This window comes from Helicoverpa armigera, chromosome 1 (assembly GCF_030705265.1).
Source record: "Helicoverpa armigera isolate CAAS_96S chromosome 1, ASM3070526v1, whole genome shotgun sequence".
NCBI lineage: Eukaryota > Metazoa > Arthropoda > Insecta > Lepidoptera > Noctuidae > Helicoverpa > Helicoverpa armigera.
In genome coordinates, this window is record NC_087120.1 from 6589394 (window position 1) to 6612044 (window position 22651).

The 22651-nt window shown below is 38.3% G+C and overlaps 3 protein-coding genes across 7 annotated transcripts in view; 2 read left to right on the plus strand and 1 right to left on the minus strand.

Annotated features, from left to right (window-relative positions):
- Nucleotides 1-22651, plus strand: part of Magu (magu) — a 29184-nt gene that overhangs the window by 4728 nt on the left and 1805 nt on the right. The window contains exons 4-11 of one of the 4 annotated variants that reach the window (XM_021332237.3): nucleotides 13918-13971; nucleotides 14153-14355; nucleotides 17784-17910; nucleotides 19774-19875; nucleotides 20355-20470; nucleotides 21062-21269; nucleotides 21397-21490; nucleotides 21733-21989. In XM_021332237.3, the coding sequence (XP_021187912.3) occupies nucleotides 13918-13971; nucleotides 14153-14355; nucleotides 17784-17910; nucleotides 19774-19875; nucleotides 20355-20470; nucleotides 21062-21269; nucleotides 21397-21490; nucleotides 21733-21989 (1161 nt within the window). The remainder of the gene's footprint in view (nucleotides 1-13917; nucleotides 13972-14152; nucleotides 14356-17783; nucleotides 17911-19773; nucleotides 19876-20354; nucleotides 20471-21061; nucleotides 21270-21396; nucleotides 21491-21732; nucleotides 21990-22651) is intronic. The other 3 variants (XM_021332238.3, XM_021332239.3, XM_021332241.3) reach the window with 3 other exon arrangements.
- Nucleotides 6061-11846, minus strand: LOC110374507 (proton-coupled amino acid transporter-like protein CG1139). 2 transcript variants are annotated; one of them, XM_049841015.2, is made up of 10 exons: nucleotides 11738-11846; nucleotides 11514-11663; nucleotides 10891-11041; nucleotides 9771-9892; nucleotides 9199-9283; nucleotides 8706-8817; nucleotides 8067-8215; nucleotides 7536-7711; nucleotides 6817-7001; nucleotides 6061-6390 (listed from the first exon to the last, which is right to left on the minus strand). In XM_049841015.2, coding segments are annotated over exons 1-10 (1407 nt in total). In that variant the 5' UTR covers nucleotides 11740-11846; the 3' UTR covers nucleotides 6061-6115. The 2 variants fall into 2 exon arrangements, with proteins under 2 accessions (XP_049696972.2, XP_049696976.2); XM_049841019.2 differs by lacking the exon at nucleotides 11738-11846 and having other exon boundaries at nucleotides 10895-11041; nucleotides 11514-11651.
- On the plus strand, nucleotides 14749-16361 carry LOC110374506 (succinate--CoA ligase [ADP/GDP-forming] subunit alpha, mitochondrial). Its single transcript, XM_021332242.3, has one exon. It carries the CDS (start codon nucleotides 15201-15203, stop codon nucleotides 16197-16199), a length of 999 nt encoding a protein of 332 aa, XP_021187917.1. The 5' UTR covers nucleotides 14749-15200; the 3' UTR covers nucleotides 16200-16361.

The window sequence follows — 22651 nt, forward strand, 5'->3', positions numbered from 1 at the left end:
ATATCAGTGCACATCGAAACTGCATCAGTATACACCCATTCTCGGAGAACAAGATGCAAATAGCAGTTGATAACAATTGCACGGGTGACAATAGCATGTCACGTGCAACATCTATTTGCTTAAGTAAATAATATATTATTGTCGTCACAAATTCACGCATGTTTATCCCGAAGTGTTCATTGCACCTTTACACATTTCGTCAGTGGCGTTCGTCATAATGGGAAATGGAGCGAGTGTCCTTCCTTGCAGGGGTACTTACCTACTGACATGTCATTAAACTAGACTACCGTCTTTTATGTAGACAAGAGAAAGTAAGCCTGTAGATATTCAGGATTTTGATTTTGTTCCGTTTCGCTATGATAGTAATCCTTGCTTTACTTTTCCATCTAACCTATATGAACTAGGTACAACAAGAGACAGTCGACATTGAGTGATAAATAATGTGAGTATATTTTACGTATGGCTTGCACGTCGTTATACATATTTATGTACATTTGTAAGTATTTTGTGATTAGAATGCAATTACGTTTGGCGCCATATCATCAGTATTACACTTAAGTATGTTTCGAGCTTTCGTCATATGAATATATTCGTTGTATTTTAAATTCAGCTTTATGTTTACTGCCAACATTTGATAAAGTTGATTAATTTAATGGTGTCTAAATATTTTGCGTATGCCAGGTAATTTAGTAGCACGTTAATAGTGAATGTTTTACCTATGAATTCTTTAATCGTGACTCATGTAGCAATTTATACGAGCTTTTTATATTACGTGGAATGTTAGTTAAATTTTCAGTGAAGTAAATATTTTCAACTATGAGCTTCTTCTTTGATCATGGGATCAATATCTGTAAGCTTTTTTAGTTGATGTGACGGTTATTATAATTTGCAGAAACTACTTCAATCTCCACGACAATGTATCTTCTTTCTTAACAACAAACATAACTTTCTCAATGCAGTTAATAATTTGAATAGTCCATTTAATAGCATTTTACGCGCCCGACTAAAAAGTAGCCTACGCTCTTTCTCAGGCTCTAGGTAATCTTTGTTTCCATAGTGTTGGTTCAGTTTTCGTAGAGTTCAGAGACGGTCAGAACTTTCTCATTTACACAACATTAGTAATTATTTAACTTGATCATAACCAAAACCCCGACTCTAGTAATTCAGGACCAATGTAAAAATTACATAGAAACGCATCAAACAATCTAACATAGGTAGACGTATATTAATATTCATAAGTACTTGTAACTATTACATTGTTAATAATGCTAATGTTCGTAGTGGATTGTGTAGCAGAATTCGTAACACGTTTCAATAATTAGCTCTAGAGTGTATCCTTGACTACGGGCTTTCCCCATACTCAGTTGTACCAGGCAAAGGCTAGATTAATCATTGAGTTAGCATCTAGAGTCTAGACGCTAATTAAATACAAAGCTAGTATAGATATTTTTAATCTGAACTTATCTAAAGTAAGTGTTTGTGTGTTTGAACGCCCTAATCTCAGGTCCGAATTGAAAAAGATTTCAATGTTAGACAGTCCAATTATCGAGGAAGGCTATCCGCTACTTATTATCCAGGTGCGTTATGTAGCTAACTCGGGATACGGGTGAAACTGCTAATATACTGATAAACTAAAAGCAAAATCTTCAAAAACATCTTCAATACGTACAATTCTATCCTCTCGTCTAAATGACTTGCATCTAAATGTACCATTGTGTTCACAAACGGTTACAAAGCTAAAAAAAACTTAACCAATTATATATTTTGTACAGCGAATTTGATTATGTCCCAGATTGTGAACAATGTGACTAGGAACGAACGCAGGTACTTGACCGCGCACAACAATAACTTAATAAGTCACTTTACATATAAATTGTCTGTCATATAGTTGTAAGTGATCGTAAGACGGGCTGCTAACACGTTTTATGCGCTTTCAAATTAGTATTAAAAAGGTGACTCAAGACTTAGCTACTTAAAACATGATTTATGAAACAGTTAGGACCAAATCTAAAATAATTTATAACTATAGTCGTGTATCGTTGTATAACATGGGCCTTAAACGTCTCGTTCCCACGCCATATCCCAGCGAGCCAAATTCATTATAAGTGTTCTGTTATCGAGCACAGGACTATGTAATACCCTTCAGACAAAGGGTCATCCTACGCAGGGCATCGCCCGCTATTCGGCTAACAGTTTGCTTCCTTCTATACGCGCACCTTCTTATAACCTCCGATCGCAGCTGATCCCATCTCGCGCAATGAAACTTTAGGGAGAGTGAATGTCTAGACAAGCGTTGTGGTAACTGCTAACAATCGACTGCGGTAAATAATATTATGACGCTGAAGTGTTTGTTTGAACGCGCTTATCTCAGGAATTATTTGAAAATAATCTTTCAGTGTTACATCGTCCAGATGAGAAAGACTGTAAGGCTACTTTTATGAGTGCGTGGAGTGACCGCTGACGGACTTTGAAACAAGAAATCCCATATTTTCTTTTAACATACTGATTCTAAGTAGTATGTCGTTGAGAATAAATCACCAAGTTATATAGAGCAGGCGACATTGTGACAAACAGCTATTCTAATAATGAGTCAGCACTTGACTGATTGTGGTTAAACTTAATTGCATAACTGAATTTATTTCTGTAGTGTTTTCAATTCTCTCAGTCAACAAATTCTCTGAATGGCTAAAGATAACAATTTCATTTAAAGAAATAACATATGTATATTTTTCTGCATTTAGTGAAGACATGGATCTACGCTTAAATACTGGCAGGCCTTTAAATTTTGGAAAATTAATTTTATGTAAATAATAGAGTTTCAAGAGACGACTTTTTCTTATATTTTCATTCAAGTAGGTATGCCAGATGATATTTTACGTTATTCGCAAGGCGCGACGGATCATAATGATTAATTCTTCTGTGTACGCCGGAAATACTAGAATTCCAGATCTTTAGTTCTTAGTACGCCTATGCCTATACATGTGTTTCATATAAAATGAGTCAGGCCCTGAATTTATTTAAAAGAGCTGACAGAGAACAATTTTTGTTTCAAAAATAAACTCAGGTAAAAAAGTTAGCGTGAGTCAATAATTTAGATTGCTTTGACTTGATTTTGCACTTAATTCTATTAAGGAATGCGGATTGACGTTAAAAAAGCCATGTAGCAAGATATTATAAACTTAGTCATTATATGTGATGAATTATGTTCCGACCTTTTTTGTCCAATGTTTGAATAATATTGCTTGTTTACGTTATTTGAGTTTTAAATTAATTCTACCTTATCTGCAGTTTTGTGTGGTCAGTAGTTTGAATGCAGTTTTCGGGTGCGGTTTAAATTGGTGCCTGCTTATATTGTGAACTCTTAAGTTTACTAACCCCTGCTGACATTTAAATAAATATCTATTGTAAGTAACACGGTAACTATCTACAATCTTCGCTGTACCCTTGTTTGTAAAATGCCGCGTGGCTGCACAAATTATATTTTATGCAGTAATTTACTTACTTATTTAACATTTTCGACGTCAATTTGGTTTAAAACTGCAAAAGAATCATCTTGTACATAATGCATGTGCATAAATCTCCCCATATTAAGGGAAATATCGTTATAAAACTTATCGAAGATAAAAAAGGTTTATCGAATATGAAGGAACATGTATGGAAAGGGCGATAAAAAAATGTCTAAGTAAATCGCTTAGCATTCTGTGAGGTGCGCGTGAGCAGCGCGTCGCGACGCATCCCCGATAAGTTGTGCGTATGAAACCTGACAGTCGCTGCTAATATGAAATGGCGCCCTTCGCGGAATACCTTTACGATTACCTGATACCTTTCATATGGAATTACTTTATAACTCGTTGCTATCGAGGCATGTCATAAATGAGATCCAGTAAATTACTAAGAATTTAAAATTAAAAAGAATGCCACATGCACTTTATTCCTCGACAGTTAAATTGTTTTACTCCATTACAGAAACCAATACGATGTATTTAATCAATGTCCATACATTGCTGTTACTGAGTCATTCAGTAATGAAATAATACTGTGTTGGCTTCCGATCCGGAGTAAGAGGTTTAATTTCAACCACTCATCTTTCTCGGCCATAAATTACAGCTGCGCTTAATTTATGACGAGCCAACACGTAACTCGATGACTAAGTGAGAAATTATCAGTAACGACGCGGTAAGTATTGACTAATTGAAGTTTGTCCCTCGGTTCTGTTGATAGTCGATATAAGTCCATTGGTCGGCCCGCATCCATTTACGTCGTTTTACTTGGCGACTACTAGTTCTAGTCCCTTCCATTAAGCGGTGGCGCCTGTGCTGCCAATTAACCATTTACTGCCACTCATGTTGACCCGGTTGTGCGGATTCTATCTAATTAACTACACTTTATAATCACGACTCGGAATTGATGATTGCGCATCTCTGCGCAGACGGTATAGAGACCCCAGTGTTCCAATATAACGGTTATCTGCAGAACTATTGGCCGGATTTCGTCAACTACGTATTTCTTGTTCCATTATGTTAAATAGTTTGCTAGAAGAGCTTAGAAGTAATAGGTAACAAGAAAATTAATACGATAGGACTTAGCTACCTACTTATTTTGGTGCTAATTCATAGGTAGCGTGGTTAAATTGCCGACAACAAAATCAGAATCACTTAAACAACGTCTAAAGTCGAAGTGGAGAGAGTCCTTCGAGTATTTTTCTAAGAATCAGTGGTTTGCGTCAGACAGCTCGACGCCGATCACAATGGGGTCCACTTTTTTTGTCATTCAAAGGTAAGGAGAACTCGTCTCGGGCATGAGACGATAAAAAAACCGCCCAGTGATCATTTGAAAGCTTTGTTGAAGATCAACCCGCACCTTTGATGTTTTATATTTAGCTATAGAGCTTACCTGGGCCGCGAAGATGAAGTCGTTAAGAAAGAGTTAAAAGAATAGACCGGTTTGCCAGCTAATGCGCCATTATAACTTAAACCTTAATCGCTTTTAGTAATAAAGCTTTCAATAATGAAAGACAATGAGCGTGAACTATTTACACGGTAGCTTACAGCCTTTTTTAATGATGGTTGTTTTAGGAATATTGATAGAAGTAAATACATACTGGAAACTGCCACGAGAATCATGTTATCACCATGACACGAGGCTTTGAGCAACTTTTGGGGCAGGCGCCGAGGTGTCTAACGAAACTCGATACGTAAACCTTTTTTTATGGAACCCCATAGATCTCACAGCCGGTGGGCCGGTTTGTTAACTAGACTCCGAAACCCCTCTACAAGCCAGACAAAGTGGAACATTACAAGGAGATATTTTTAATTTAATCTTATATGATTATAATTATTGCATTGACTTACAAGATTTGTGATTTTTAGATACTTAAAAGGTCGTAAAAATTCTTTGTTGTTAAAATCTTTGCTCTCCTAACTTTCGTGTCATTTCCTATGTCTAGGAGGGCTAGTGAAGAATCAAACTTCTCTGGAAGAAAAAAAAACTTAATGCGTTGTTATCGCAGCTCTTAATAAACGTAAGAAACCGAACGATAGTTACGTTCCTAGCTACGTATAAAGTACGCGACAATCCTTTGTTGAAGCCGGAAGACTTAAATCTATTTGCAAGGCATTCAGTAGTGAGACGGATATCACTCGTGTGGAGCAGTTAGTAGGTCGTCAGGGTCAAAACCACGCTATTTACTACATATATAACCTATAGGAGACTGCGTATCAAGCGCGTGTATGAGCTAGGGAACTAGTTTGCTTCTGGGGAGTTCAGACCAAGATAAAAGGATCAGTACTTAGCATTAGGAATATGAACGTTTAACTTGATTTAGAGAAAATATAAGAATTATAAAATTCTTAGATGTCATTTTCAGTAATTATTTTCAAGAAATATGGTAATTGTTTTTTTAATAAGTAAGATTATCGTTTTGAAAAGCTTTCTGGCTATGTAATGATCTGAAGTAAGTAGGTACTTAGTTTCTCATCCGACCACAGTTACTATTTTGAAGAAGTGACAATTTTATTCAAGACGTCGCTGTCCATATTAAAGCACTAAAACAACTCTGAATAATGCTTAGGTATTATATTATTCTCAAAAAGTCACAACATAACACAGAGGCACATCAAAAACCACCTTTTGCGTTCGGGGATGCTCTCGAAATAACTCTTACACTGATAATGTAGCCACAAATGAGTGCCCCAAAAACCCAATCGACGAGACCAAACGTGATGATGATCATGTTCTTCACGAAACGCCATCCCTGATGGCCGTAGTTGTTAGGGTAGCGAAGGCAGGTGTCCATAAGAGCGGGAAAGACTAGCGACATCATTGAAGCGCATAGGTTCCCCACAAATGCCACCACGGGTGCTTGGAACGGGATAAAGTAGCTGATCGTAACTATAGGAAGAACAATACAAGAACAATAGAATATACATTTTAAAATTTGTCTAACAAAGACCACTCAAAAATTAAAAGATATTAGGTACGCTTTCATGTAGATCTCAGTGGCGTGCACTTGGAGAGGCCTATGTCCAGCAGTGGACTGCGATAGGCTGATGATGATGATGATGATGATGACGCTTTCATGTAGTGTGTGCCCACTTTTCGTTACTAGCGGATTTTCATTAGTTTTCGCTAAAAGCTATTTAAATTAGTCTTATTTCTAAAATTTACTTACCTACAAGAAAAAAATTAAAACAATTTATCCATTTGGGAGATGTGCGGTCACAGTCAAACGTACATGTAGTCAGACACACCTCGCACCCTTTAAGTTGGACTTAAGGCAATTATGGACTTAAAGAAATTCATTACAAATGTACTTACACGTCATCAAGACAAAAATAGGGCGGCCCAATACTTCTACTCGTTTGAGTGTCTTGGGTGACGGTGAATTCAGGGGGTCATGGTACTTCAACACCTCGATTACCACTCCTATGGCCGGGTAGCACTGGATAGGGAAAGCGAACGCAACAGACACTAGGTATACCGCCAGAATTATCAAGGCAGTTCTGAAATATAACAAAAATATTATCATAAACCGCGTGGTGTGTTGATAAAAAGCAGCCTATGTAACACATCCAGGGTATCACCTATCTACATAAAAAAATTCAACCAAATCGGTCAAGCCGTTCTTGCGTGGAAGAATAACAAACATGCATTCATACATTCTCACAAATTTTCACATTTATAACATGTACTAGCTTCCGCCCGCGACTTTGCCCGCGTAAAGTTCGGTTATATCGCGTTTCCAAGAGAATCCTTCAAAATTTCGGGATAAAAACGATCCTATGTTCTTTCTCAAGGTCAACTCTATCTCTGTACCAAATGGTATTTAAATCAGTTCAGTGGTTTAGACGTGAAAGCGTAACAGACAGACAGAAAGACAGACAGAGTTACTTTCGCATTTATAATATTAGTAGGGATGTAAGTAGGTATGTATTAGTATGTACATATTAGTATAGTAGGATACATAAAGGTATTGGAAATAATGTAACGAGTTTCTTCTTCTTGTCTAAGTATATTCAAACTAATTGGATGCTTACACTTCATCGAGCGGCAAAACCCGGAGTACATTTTCCTCCATGCTGCCAAAAGACCAGTAGCCCAGAGCACCGACTGACATACACGTAAAGGTAGCCACAGACATGCTTACAGGTATCACGCCAGTTTTACCCATCATCAGTCGTGGATTCTTCAACATTTTGTCCACTGACAACATCTAATATATAAAAACAAAAGACTTCAATGGTCTTGCTACAAAAACTTAAACATGTGTCAAACACTTGTCTAAAAAAAGTGTGGCTGCAAAATGGACCTTATTTCAACGTCGTAATTTGATTTTTTTTTAGACAGGTGTTAAACTGACGTTTAACAGTTTTTGTGGTAAGACGGCTAGTATCAAGTTTAAATGTTAGGTACTTGGAAACAAAAAATACCGCCTGCTTGAAAATATTCACCAATGAACTAAAATTGGTGGACCTGATAAGCAAGTTTATTAGAACTGGCCCTTAATGTTAGTCTTTTTGGTTCGTAAATTGAAATTTTTCATGCAGGCGGGTTTCCTTTAAACTTACCACACCAATGGCGCTTAGATTACACAGATATGCTCCACAAGCATACATGATAGGCATAAAATCAGCAGCCGCATATTTGTACACCCTCGCCGGGTCGGAAAAGCACTGGTAATACACTAGAACCAATCCGATTGCGTTCATTAGGGTACCTGAAAAACAGTTACCTTTTAACTTTCCTGATTTTTCAAGAGAGATTTTCCAGTCGGTTTTTCAACGGACTCTAAAAAAAGGAGGAAGATCTGCATTCGTCGGGATATCTGGGGATCATTGGACTGCCAACTTCTATGTTTAATGCACAAGGGGTAGTCCTACTAAAGAGCCCATTATGCTATTAGTGAACTTTACTGGTGGACAAACAATCAAATCTTAGAAGACAACTTTCTACGTCTTCTGTGACTTCTCTAAGGCATTTGATTGTGATGTCCAAGATAGGCGTACAAAGACAGAAGTCTCACCATGTTACGCGTAGCGAAAGGGTCTTTACATTCCTAGACTTACGCTCTCTATATGTCTTTCTATCTATAAGGGAATCATGTGCGTATACGCGAGAGGAGTCACCTTGTAGTTCTTTTATACTTTTAAATTAAATATATTCAATACTTTCAAGTATTCATATTTTCAAGAAACAAAATAAATTACCGATAAGGGACACGTAGCTGATAACCTTCACATTCTTCATTAAGAGTTCCATTAGTAAATAGGGAATAAGCAGCGCCAAAAGAGCAGTATTGTTACTTTGAAAATCCATTAACTGAAAAAGACATCAAAATTGTGATATCGTCATTTTGTCCTGAACAATAGTCACAAAAGCTCGTGAAACTATATTTCTCCCGCTGTCTCGCTCTCGTACTTATTTTCTCTCCAATGTGGGCTATTTACTTAATAAGACACGATACATTATTAATTTTTAAAGGCGTAGAGTAATGTTTCAATCGAAAATTCGTTTAAAATAAAACCGATTTTGCTTAGTAAGACTTTGTGGACACGCCAACACTGAACGTTACGGGAAAGAGCACCTGTTCAAGTCTTGAATAGTTAATTATCTAAATACGCATTAATTTATTTTACTTTTATTTTTTTCTTAACTTTCCTCTTTATGATTCAAACGATACAATAAAAAAAGTTGACTAACATCTCGCAAACTATCTGAAGTCAATATAACAAAAATAGTGCATACTCCAAGCTGGCTGCAGATCATAAAAACTGCTATGATTGTACTGAAAAGGAGAAAAACAATTCATATTTAAATAGCTGTAAAAAAATGAAGATAAATAATGAGGTAACCAAACGTGCCTGTAAAAATTTAGAGTGTAAATTACAAGCCCCCAATGGGACCCACCAAAGCCTGCCGGGGCTGCGGAATTGGTCGAAAGATTTACCGCGGCCCTGATACATAAAGATCTTAAGAAGGGACATGGTGGGCTTTGAGCAGTAAGAGTCTAACACTATCCCACTCACGGTGCACCCACACAGTGGAACAGTCATTTGATCATATCCTACCAAAACAAAAAAGAAACGAAATATACTTACTATGTAGTAGACTTTCTACAATAGTCTAGTCTCTGGGCGTAAGGAAAACAAAATAGACAGACTCTCTTTCGCATTGCACAGTAATTGTGGAAAGTACGAAAATATTTCTTTAATATAACCTCAGATCAAAGAATATCATTTAAATTAAATAGTAGCTTTGGTTTGAATACTCACGGACCATTTGTTCCTATCCAATGTAAGAAAGGTGGGCCATGAAGTATTGCTAAACGGAACCCGTATCTATATGATATATATGGTATTTTTACCTGCCGAGCAATTTCATTCAAGCAGTTTAACTGAAAAAATAACATAGAATTGTTATTTGGTTATAATATAACAAAAAGTTATGTTAAAGAAAGATGTCTATCTTTCTTTACACGGGACGATGTTCTAAAATAGTTGGAGGAAGTAAAACAGACAGGCACAATATAAATATGTGATTTTTAAGGGGTTTCGAGGGCTCCAAATAATAAATAATAAATAATGTCGGGACACCTTTACACACACGGTCGGTTAGCCCCATGGTAAGTTATTAATTAACTTGTGTTATGGGTGCTAACACAACTGATAAACTACATATAGCTACATATATACATATTTATAAATACATATTGTAACACCCAGACCACGGCCAACAAGCATGCTCATCACACAAATGTCGACCGAACCGGGAATCGAACCCGGGACCTCAGGTCCGGCAGTCCGGCATGGTGACCATTGCGCCATCGAGGTCGTCGTAAATAAGATACTAAGGCTTGGGCTGCGCGAGTCCAGTAGCAATTGTTACTCTTAGGACCTCTTTGAGCTCTGCTGACAATAACCCGAGTCAGCAAGAGACGGTAGACGTTTGGACGTAATAAGATAAAATCATGCAGACAAAGCAAGCAATAGCAGTGGACACGACCAATGTGATCGAGCGACATACTGTCTGCCGTAGTCTTGACAAACACGCCGTTCTCTAAGGCCCCTAAATTAATTAATTTGGAAAACCCAAAGGGGAAAATATTTTTGTCACCAACGGCTGATATAAAGGTGAAGGAAAACATCTTGAGGAAACCTGGACTATAAAGTCTGAAATCACCAACCCGCATTAACGCTCAATCCTTCTCCGTGTGAGAGGAGGCCTGTGACCAGCAGTGGGACGATAAAAAGGTTGTAACAGTGACAGTTCACTAAAGGTTTTTTACTGTTTAGAAAGCTACACTATCCCCACGTAACATAGGTTTAATTTTATTCGGGTACGGGAACGAATTCTCCCGAGATAACAGCTATTTGTATCATCAACTTTGCATACCAACATTATATGTGTATGTGCAAGTACACATCCATATATCAATGCTATTATTGGTCCTAGAATCAGCCCAGCTTGAGCAATGGCGAGAGGCATGATCAACATGCCAGGGCCCAGCAGAGTCCGCAACACATTGAAATACGCCATCCATGGTCTGCACATAAAAACTTTGATGAACAAACTTTCTTTATTCTTTATTGCACACTTGACAATAAATATATGTATAGACAGTTCATGTACAATGGCGAGCTTAACCCAGAAGTGGGTTCTCTTACAGCCAACCTTAAAGCCATAGAGAGATTCGATAGAGGTAGGGTAGAATACAAACTGCACAACAAACATTGAGGCTAAACCAACACTTAAGATTAGTATTGACAAAAAAATCACGAGCACCATAACATGGGATGCAATGTTTGTTTATTGGCTTTTTAATGTTGATTTAATTAACATCTAAAACCTTTAAAAGCCCAAGAGGCTGACTCAAGTGCCTTTGAGTCACAGGAACCGTCGATCAGCCACTTAGGTAGCTTGCAGTGATAGCATTTTTATATTTGCTAATCTATTTCCAAATGTATATCTTGTGACTAAATAGATTAATATGGATTCTTAATATAAGAGGTACTTACTTAATTGGTTTTGCAGGATTCCTGTGATCTCGAGGATTGTAATCATCATCCACAGGTCTTAAAGAAGGCAATCGAAACCTTCTTATGTCTATAGGCTCATTAAACTTAAGTGGTTTTACGAAGGTAGAGCTTACTCTTTCAAAAGCCGCCCTGAAATTAACAATTCAGTCACTTTACTATAGAAATCGACAGTGAGAAATGACAAACAAATGTTAGATACATACATTTATCTATTATATTGTGTTTCCACGAAATACAAGTATAAAAACACATCAAAAACAACTTTTGCAAAGAAATAATAACATGACAAAACCGTATGTCACGCATTTCCATCGCGTAAATGCCATCAAAGACAATATTAAATATTTTTTATAAGTATTGTTTACAGTGTTACAGTGTCATAGAAAGTAACAAGCACTGTTTATTGGTATAGCCGTCTTCTTGTAGGCTAGCCAGAACAGAAATGTGAATCAGCCATTAAGACATTCCCCACGCTGAGACTGCTGAACACACCGCAGTATCCGAGCACCTAAACATTTAAAAGTACCGCGGTGGAAAGCAGAGTTATACAAATATGCGAGTACACTAAAAACCGCTCCACTTCTCCTATAATACGTGCTATTTAGTTTGCACAACGCCTAACTAGCACTACAAATAATATAAAGAAGTATAAAGAAGAGTTTGTTTGCTTGTTCAATCTTGCTTCTTTCAGTGTTAGTCAGCCCATTCATCGAGGAAGGCTATACCTAAGTCCTTTTTATCAGAGTTCCCAGTTTGTACGAAAATGGGAACTTTAATCTGCCGAAGTTTATAATTAAAAATATTACAACATCAACAACGGTGCTTAGCCCTGCTATAGGCGACCTACTTAGTAGATAATGTAATCTACTAGTTCTTGTAGACCATGTGACATAGTTTACTAATGCCGTGCTCCGAAGTAACATGGGACGGAGCATTGCAAAGGATGGCGTGAACTATGTTAATGAGTGGCCGTAAACGAGTGCTAAAATATTTGTAGCTTTCTGTTTCAGTCGTTTAAAATATTGGTTTCGGTTTCGTCTCTCTTGTGTCGAGATTACTGTCTGAGATTTAGATACGCTTGCCGCTGTCAGTATTCCGATGGACGAGCATTAATTTCCTACATGGTTTGGATGATGACTAAAAGGCACCACCTCTAATATTAATGGATTGTTAGCCCCAAGATGCAAAGTATTCAATCCATGAACATGTTTCAAATTTCAAACAAGGGATAAGCTCTAAGTGTTGATTTCAATATCACCAAATAAAAGCGTCAACAATTTAGATAACAGAAAAGATCACCATTTATTGTTTTATGAAACCACTTAATTGTTAGAGAGCGTAAGATTTTATAGTGCATCACATTGTTCGTTTACCGGTTAAATGGATGCTATAGTAGTGCACTATAGTCCGCGGCTACCGGGACCGGTTCGATTCCGGACGCCGCTGCACTCACAACTTCACCAATGCATAAAAATAAATAACCGAAGCCGTACGATCGACAACAATTTCTTATTTATAGAAAAAAATCGATCACACTTTTAAGCGGACCAGTAAGTAAATAAATAAAAAAACATGTTTTTCCAAACAACCATCCTACATGTTACATACTTTGTAATTGCATTACGCTCTACTGTAATAATGGCAGACATAAATTATAGAATTACAACCGCAATCCAATTTAAAATCGCACTAAGCTGAGTTTTATTGAACAACATTGGTTAATAGTTATCGAATTGAGGCGACGCCGACGCGGCGAAGTGTAGCTAACGTGACAGTTCATTTATTTCCAATTCATGTGTGTAACGAATTACAGAAGCCAGTATTCTAAAGTCCTTAAGAATTTAAACAAAGCCGCGAGTAAATCTAGCTATCAGCAAACGTAAGTTGGATGGTTTACGCCAATTGCTTCCCGCTTGCAATGATATCTTCTGGAAAGGCCTTTGACCCGATGTGACAATACACAGTACCTACCTAACAATTGCACATTATAATATTTACGTGTCTATAAATTATTGCCGTCTTGTTCGAGGTATTGAAAGGTCAACCATTTGCGGAATATCGTAAAAGGTGATCTTAAGAACTGACCCTTTTTATTATCTCTGTTGGTATTGCTTATGCACCTATTACGTCACTAGCAATTATGATTGTTTATAAAATCTAGAAAACAGTGTTTGAGAATTCAGTGTCAGTCAGTTTTTCTCACAAATCCTTTTAACCATTGCCAAGATTAATAGCTAATACTCTAGGAGATAATCGAACATGTTGAGACGATAAACCTACCTACCTAAGTATTGGATGTCTGACCCAGTGCCCGTATTTATTATACCTACCTTCTATAAAGGGTTTGTGAGCCAGACCGATATCAATTTGCTTTTATTTTCAGGTAAATCGCACACGAGAAGGCGGTCCTCGGTTCGCGGCCAACGCAATAAAAGAAGTAAGCCCAAGAATTGATGTTAATAATTAAAGTCTCTTAGCATGGGATCCGTATACCTGATGATGTCACAAATACCTAAATTAGATGGCATCTTATATCCACATAGTAACTTCGGTTCTCAAATATTTTAAGAAACTTTTGTTTATAAAATCTGATCTTTTTCATATTTAATGTCAAACAGCATGCACGAGAACTGATCGTGCCCAGTTCAACGGCAACCTGATAAAAATCTTCAGCGGGGAGTTTGAGAGAGCTCGAACGGATTCATCACCATCGCCAGAGCCGAGGGCTGTGGCAGATTGGAAGTTCAGGGAACTCGACAGAGACCGCAGTGATGCGTTACAGAAGTCTGAATATAGGGGACTGAGGAGGCTGATTAAAAAGGTAAGTTGGTTTGGTCTCTAAGTTAAGAAAACGATGTGGTGTAAGACGCCTTCGAAAAAGTTATGGCTGTTAATACACAGGGTAGGCTTATTTATATCCAGCTGATCTACTTAGCAGATTAAAGTAAATGTATATTTTTTATCTTGATTCCGTTACGAATAGATGCAGACAGACACAGAAGCAGAACAGTGCGATTTCCGGGAAGCGGGTTTAGTCGGAATTTTTGGACTCACCGCAAATTTCCGCCATATGGCTAATAGGAACTGAACTGTATGAAGAATGTTAATATCACGCAAACGAATCTGCATTGAGAACCACCTCTTTTGCAGGCTGAACGGTAAAAAACATTATCCGAGATATATTTCTATTCCCCAGAGATGCCCACGAATACAAGTAGCTGGAACAATAAGTAACCATAAACCAAGTATACCTCCGCAATTATCTTTATCTCTTCAAGTAGGTACAATGTAAATGCCTTGTATATAACATAGCAAAATTACAAAGGTCAGGACTTTAACCACTATAGCAAAGGCCATACGGTACCTATTATCTATGGGCATGTACGCGCAGCCGGAGCCGGTCCAAAAAAATCCTCGAGACAAAAATAAGATATTGAATAGATTATACTTTGGCCGACTGAAAGCTTATAGACTAAAATTGCTTCACAGAACTTGGTAAAAACTACAAAGTAGATCTCAATTCTTTTTTTGAATTGGTTCTCATTTCACAATTAATTATTTGACTGGATGGATCCCTTATATACAGAAGTGTCATTCTAGATGTCATGTCTCATGAAGAATGTCAGACTGAATTCTTTCCTTTTTTCTTAAGCTTATAACTGTAAAATGGCTGTGCCAATCCGGAATTCATGTTTGTTTAAAGATGTTTTGAAGTTGTCTACTGCCTTCGTCAGATACTCAGCAGACTATGCCGTCTCTAATTGTAATCTATTGCTGACAAAAGAGACGAAAGTTATTATACAGGGATTCACTGGAAAGCAGGCTACATTCCACGCAAAGCAAGCAGCTGAATATGGCACAAACATTGTTGGTGGAGTATCGCCAAAGAAGGCAGGCCAAACACATCTGGGCAAACCAGTATTTGCCACAGTGAAGGAAGCAATGGCTGCAACGGGTGCTACAGCTACAGCCATTTATGTACCACAGAGAGTTTGTGCTAAGGCCATAATGGAAGCCATTGAAGCAGAAGTTCCCCTCATTGTCAGCATCACAGAGGGTATTCCTCAGCATGACATGGTACGTGTAAAGCATGCGCTTTTAAGGCAGTCCAAGTCTCGACTATTGGGCCCTAACTGCCCAGGCATTATCTGTCCGCCCGCTAAATGCAAGATTGGTATAATGCCAGGTTCCATTCACAAAGCGGGGTGCATCGGTGTTATATCTCGATCAGGCACCCTCACTTACGAGGCTGTCCAACAGACCACTGAGGAAGGGCTGGGCCAGACGCTTTGCATTGGTATTGGTGGTGATCCATTCAACGGTACTAATTTTATCGACTGCTTAGATATTTTCCTGAAAGACCCCAATACGAAAGGCATTGTTCTCATCGGAGAAATCGGCGGCAACGCTGAAGAGATGGCATCTGATTTTCTCATAGAACACAATTCAGGGCCGAATGCAAAGCCAGTGGTATCCTTCATTGCTGGAATTACAGCCCCACCCGGCAGGAGAATGGGTCACGCCGGTGCCATCATTTCAGGCGGCAAGGGAGGCGCTCAGGACAAAATTAAGGCACTAGAAAAAGCTAACGTGATCGTCAGCCGCTCCCCAGCCAAAATGGGTGAACTACTGGCTAAAGAAATGAAACGATTAAATATAGCCTAAACGAGACGTTATACATAGCATTGATGAAGACTAAAATCCTACTATTTGCACGGAAGAAAGGAGAGAACACAGAATATTTATGTGGATAATCTTGATTATTACGTTATTATACACGCGTACCTAAATTTTTTTGTAGTGAATGTAATATATGCCGTTCTCTGATGTTGGTGGTTTATTTTTATTTACACATAATCTAGAGCCTGAGAAAGGTCGTAGGCTACTTTTTATCCGGGTATTTTTATGTATGAAGTTTTTCTCTGGACGAGAGTAGAACCGCGGGAAACAGGATTAAGGAGATGAATCATTTTGATATGTTTCCTACCTTCGATATAATTGAATTTATAGACGTTTGGTTGGTGTGAATACATGCATTAATGTTGGCTCTTGACGCCAATACTTGACTGTTTTTATTTGTTCATCGCGCTGAGCATCCTGTATCTACCTGGCTATCTATAATTATGTCTTGAACTTTAACCCTTTTGCACGTGACTTTTAATTCATTTCTACACACCTATAGGTGGAAACCACGTTTTAGAAAACTATGTTACCTAAGTTCTGCTATGAAAGACAATGGAAAGTTGCGGAATGCGGGATCATAACTGGTTGAATGAGAATAAATTGGTATCGAACAGATTTTTATTTCGTTTTGGATATTAGATATCTGCCTTAGGTACCGAGGAGTTCCCGATAGGCTCAGGCATATTATCCGTTCTCTCTTTACTCTCCGACGCTTCTGAATAATCAGGTGTAGGACTGACTCCGAGTCACAAGCGCTTCACCGATATCTTATCACCTTCTGAAGTACTTTTGAAAGTTCCTACAAATCACCTTTAGTGACAGATATTAGAGATTTTCACCTTCAGTTCTCGGTCAAGCTGAGGCAAGGACCGACCGTCTTAAAACCACACGACTCTCGCATAGATATAACTCATGTAATTGTTGCCACACGATCGTCCTACATCCGCTATTGTATGTGAACTGTGTAGGGCACGGTATAGGGCCCTGAGCAGTCTCAGCGTTACGTGATGCCCTGTGCTATTCTAATTTCATCCATGTCGTCCTACGTACGCAATAGCGAAAGGTTTAAAACCTATAAATTTACTCGATTTGTTATGTTGCCTACTCTATGCAAAATATATTTTTATAAAGTTCCTGAAGACTGATATTTAAAACTGAATAATTTTTCATCACGTCATTACCAGCCTATTAATTTGATCCACTTCTGAGCAATAGTCACTTGCTGTGATTACCGCGTTTGCTATGACAACTTCACAAATTCAGATGTCCTCGGGATGTTACAGACATAGTATTGTTTCATTTGTTTAGGTATGCTATAATCTACATATACATATACCCACGAATTAAAATTAGATCGAGACACAAGAAGGGGATTAATTACCATACACTTTCTAGTATTGTGTGTTTTCATCGGTTTAGAATTGTATTAACTAACTTTGAATCAACTTGACTCTGAGGGATCGGGGAGTTGGTGAGAGCACCCAAATTGGTTAAAATAATAATAAAGTTCATATTTTAATGTTAGTTAATGTGTGAAGTTTTATTTATTTTTTTAAATACTTGTAGGTGGTGAAGCCAAAGCGCTGCGCACGCGCCTGGGCCCGAGGCTGCGACGGCGACGGCGATGGGGAGATAGCCCACGCGGAGTGGGTCGCCTGCCTTCTGGTCAACCCGGAGCCCCCTGCACCGGACTGTGAGTACCTTAATGGTTACGTCCCTTTCCCCTACAGAACATGAACGCCCAACGTAACATCAAGACATTCAATGTAAGTTATACCATTAACAGCTCTTGAATACTAATTTTCGCAATCATTCATAGTCTTGCTCACTGATCGTGCTGTTGAAAACTATTCACTTGGGTCATCATAATCTTTGTCTGTTTCGTAGTGCTAATGAGTTTACTAGCTCAGAACCTAATTCAAACTTGTAGGATAATAATAAAGGATATATAATAGGGAACGGCAGAAAGATCCATATCGTTTACACATATATTTTATTCATAGCCGCAGGAAAGACGTTATAAATCAATAAAAATGCAGAGTCATCCCCTGAGGTCATTAAAAATAGTTACCACCTACAAGGATCAAGACTAATTAGGGGGAATAATATTTTTAACGAGTGTCTTGGACTATGGAACGTTTAAACCAATTATACAGTAGAGATATCATTAACTTAGCTATAACACTTAACTTGTAACATTTTATATTGATTGCATGGTCTGTTTTTAAAAAACTAGACTGGATTCCTCAGTTGCTAGAATCGAATAAATTAATCAATGTTATAGAATACGAGTACCTATCGAACGTGGATAACGAAACGTTTAATTGCTCCTGCAGTACCTAACTTGATGAAGTCAAATAAACGAGAACACGTCATATGACTAAGGGCTTACACATAGCGAAGAGTCGATGCAAATCTTCCATATTTGTTTTATAAAGCGTGATGCGAGAAGCATGAAGCCAACTTTTCACATCATTACATCCTGAGATATAATATTGTATCGCTTGTCATGACGAGCGATAAAATATTTATATTATATCACAGTGAAAAGCCCGCTTGATTTTAAATATATAAATCACTGCCTGTGATGAGATGAGGATAGAAAGGAAGACAGAAACGAGCTTTCAAAAAGCTGGGAAGCTGTGATTTTTGGAAAAGCTTTTTATCACCAATGGCAAAAAGTAAATATAGATGTAGGATCTCTGGAAGCCTTGACTCAAACTTGTACCAATGTGAACGGGGTCTTAAGCTGGCCATTAAGACATAGGTTGTGAATCTTATGCACAATAATCAGCAAACAATTTATAGACTTTAACGGTTTTAATTTAAAAGACTCGTTTAGCTTACGGTGCCAAGACTTGGCGCCAGTGCATAATTACCTACGTCTCATTTAAGATTTAGTAGGTAGACCGTAGACATTGGTAGTTTAATAACATTCGATTAAATACGGCAGGATTATTATAAAACAAAATCTGCAATTATCTATGTATTTAGTGAAACGAGATACCTACCTGTTGATATTTAAAGTAGTTACATCGATCACAGGGCGATTAATGAAATAGGTAACTTACAAAGACTCTTTGTTCCAGTCTTTTTGAAGAATGCTTGAGATAAATTATTGATAGCTTTCGACAGTATTAAGTCACAGAGACTTTGTATAGCTTCATAAACAAACAATTAAACATATTGGGAAACATATGTGAATCATTTCAATCATTTTATTTATTTCTCATCATCAAGTACAAGAAGTGAAGGTGTCTGTGGTAGGTTGATCCTATATTACAGAACGTGAATGTTTACTAAGAAGATACATACGAGGAGGAAATATATCTAATCGACTAAAAAGGACGAACATAAATAATCAGAGCTTTCCTCTTTGTGTAACATAATTTGACTTATGCACCCCGTTATGCACTAATAATACAATCAAGTATTTACACACATACTTAACGACTGTTATAAATATTAATTTCACTTGAGCATGAATACCTGACCGATCATGTCCACTGCAAGATAACAATGCAAATGTGTGTGCAAACATAATAATAATATATAGTCTCTCTCCGTTTCTTCATGTCGTTGAATGCAGACGATGACAGCGGTCCGGAAGCGGAGCCTGATTACAACGAGGAGGACCCACCGCCTGACCCCAGTTCAGGTAACTTTACGGACCACATAATCATTTGTAGTCACCACCAGGCCCTTGACCTTATAAGTCTCATCATCATCTTCCGAGCCTTTTCCCGACTATGTAGGGGTATATAAGACGGAATTAAGGGCCCCTATAAACCTAAGGACGGCAGGACGTTTTAGTCTTCCATCAAGCACCTTCCCAATCTTGTCCTGGATACGGCCCATTCTTGATAATTCTCCACTCTTATGGTCCGTCATCAGTACCTAGTGTTATTCTTACATACCTATTGAGGCAACTGTGAAAGCAAATTTGCTCTGTACCTTACAATATAAACAAACAGACAAACATTTTAAACGCTTTTCAAAAATATATACTTTTTTGATACAAATTAAGCCTCCGCGTAAAAAATACCCCTTCACCAATTGGGGCCTGAAGAAATTCAACCCAAAAAAAAGGAAGACTACCTTATTGCCACCCATCTAAGTTTACTGCATTTTTCACAGTTTTACCCGGAATAGTCAGAAACTCGTTCGCGCCAGACGGGTCCGACTCAGAATCCAGACGAGAAGATGAAGCCAATGACTGCCTGACTGATAGACAAGCGGTTTTGGACGAACAGGTAAAGTGATCTATGTTGCACTCGTTCTCATTGAGAGTTCAATACTCGAGCAAAATAAAATCTTGACCAGAAAAAAATGCAGTGCATTGTGGTAGTGGGGGACCAAAAATACAGTAAAACCACAAAACTGCTGGGTACCGCTAGTTTACAATATAGTTAGTTAGGTATAAGTATAAGAAGACTATCTAGCGCGAGGTCATTAATTCAAAATGTAATCACCTATTACACAATTTAATAGGTAAGTATTCAATTTGCAAATTGAAATTCCACACTTGCTGCCGATAATAGGCTATTATTGAACTGATGTACCAAAGTGCAACAGTCAACGCGAAACAGGCACTTAATTCTGGTACCAATAGCACTAAATATAGCGAGTTATTGATTTCTATAAAGGCACTGGGCGTGCATAGTTAAGAGCACGTATGAATTTTATAATTATGTTCCTTTATGTCGTAATAATTCAGGTTTAGTTCTGGCTTAGGTAATTTTATACGCCAGGATTTCACATAAAATACCAAAAATAAGCAATTTCTATTTTTTTTTCTCGTAGGTTTCTATGTGTCAATTAAAATAATTACTTTGATTATCCAGAAAGCGGGCGGTGCTGCGCTCTACGTGCCCGAGTGTACCGGTGACGGCAGGTACGCTCGCGCTCAGTGCTACAGATCCACGGGCTACTGCTGGTGCGTCCACCAGGACACTGGCAAGCCGATCCCAGGCTCTTCAGTCAAGGACAGAAGGCCTGACTGCGACGCCGCCCCGCAGCATGCTAGTCCGATGAGAGGTACGGTCCTATCAGGCGAGTTTCCAAATGTACCTTTCTTTTAGATCATAATAGTGAGAATATTTTGACATTCATTTTCTACCAAGCAACTTGTTAAGTGAAACTAAGATTGATACGAATTTAACAAATTCATTTTATCTAGGTTGTCCAGAACCAATGAAAAGCACTTTCTTGCGAGACCTGATGAGCTTCTTCGTATCGAAAATGACTACTTCCATTAATGGGACTGGTCCAGGGTACGTATAACATGCACATAATTTTCTGTTATCTTCTATCAAAAGTACTCTGCATACTCATTTATAAACCATTCACTCCGAGATCTCAAGTAAAAACGTTAATTATAAACAAGGTCAAAAGTAAAGTGACGTAAGTATTAGATTTGGCTCAAAACACGAGTGTTTGCATGGTTAGCGGTCAAAAGGTTAATGACCTCATCTGAATGCTGTTTTGTTTAATTTATATCCTTGTTTTTAATCAGCGATATGGTGAAATGGGGAGCATCGAAAGAAGAGCAAGCGGCTACTTGGACGTACGTGATGTTAGACAAGGATAAAAACAAGGCGTTGGAGCGTCGCGAGTGGAAGGCGTTCCACCAGCTGATATCCAACGTCGAGCCCCTGAGGCGGTGTGGTAGGAAGCTGCCGAGGTACTGCGACGTCAACCACGATACCAAGATCAGTATTACAGAATGGATGGCGTGCTTAGAAGTCACACAAGGGTCACAGGCACCAACGAGTAAGAACTCATTTCTATATACATGACTAGCCGTTTTCCCGCGATTTCACCCGCGTCCTGTTGGAACTACTGCCCATATCGGGATAAAATATAGTCTTCGTTACTTGGCAAAGTGTTTGATAAAACATCCAATTGATAGTTACACCCGCTTTCTGGGCAAACTATTTCCCGAATATAATATATCATCAAATATCATCATCCTCCGAGCCTTTTCCCAATCATGTTGGGGTCGGCTTCCAGTCTAACCGGATTCAGCTGAGTACCAGTGCTTTACAAGAAGCGACTGCCTATCTGACCTCCTCAACCCAGTAACCCGGGCAACCCGATACCCCTTGGTTAGACTGGTGTCAGACTTACTAGCTTCTGACTACCCGTAACGACAGCCAAGGATGTTCAATGACAGCCGGGACCTACAGTTTAACGTGCCATCCGAAACACAGCCAATGGTGTCTAAGATATACTTAGAAAGTACATACAAACTTAGAAAAGTTGCATTGGTACTTGCCTGACCTGGTATCGAACCCACGCCCTCGTACTTGAGGTTGGTCCTTTACCCACTAGGCCACCACGACTTCAATATATGTTTCATAAAAATCCGTTCAGCCGTTTATGCGTGAAGAGTTAACTAACATACCCACTGACAAACGTTTTAAGTGTGACTA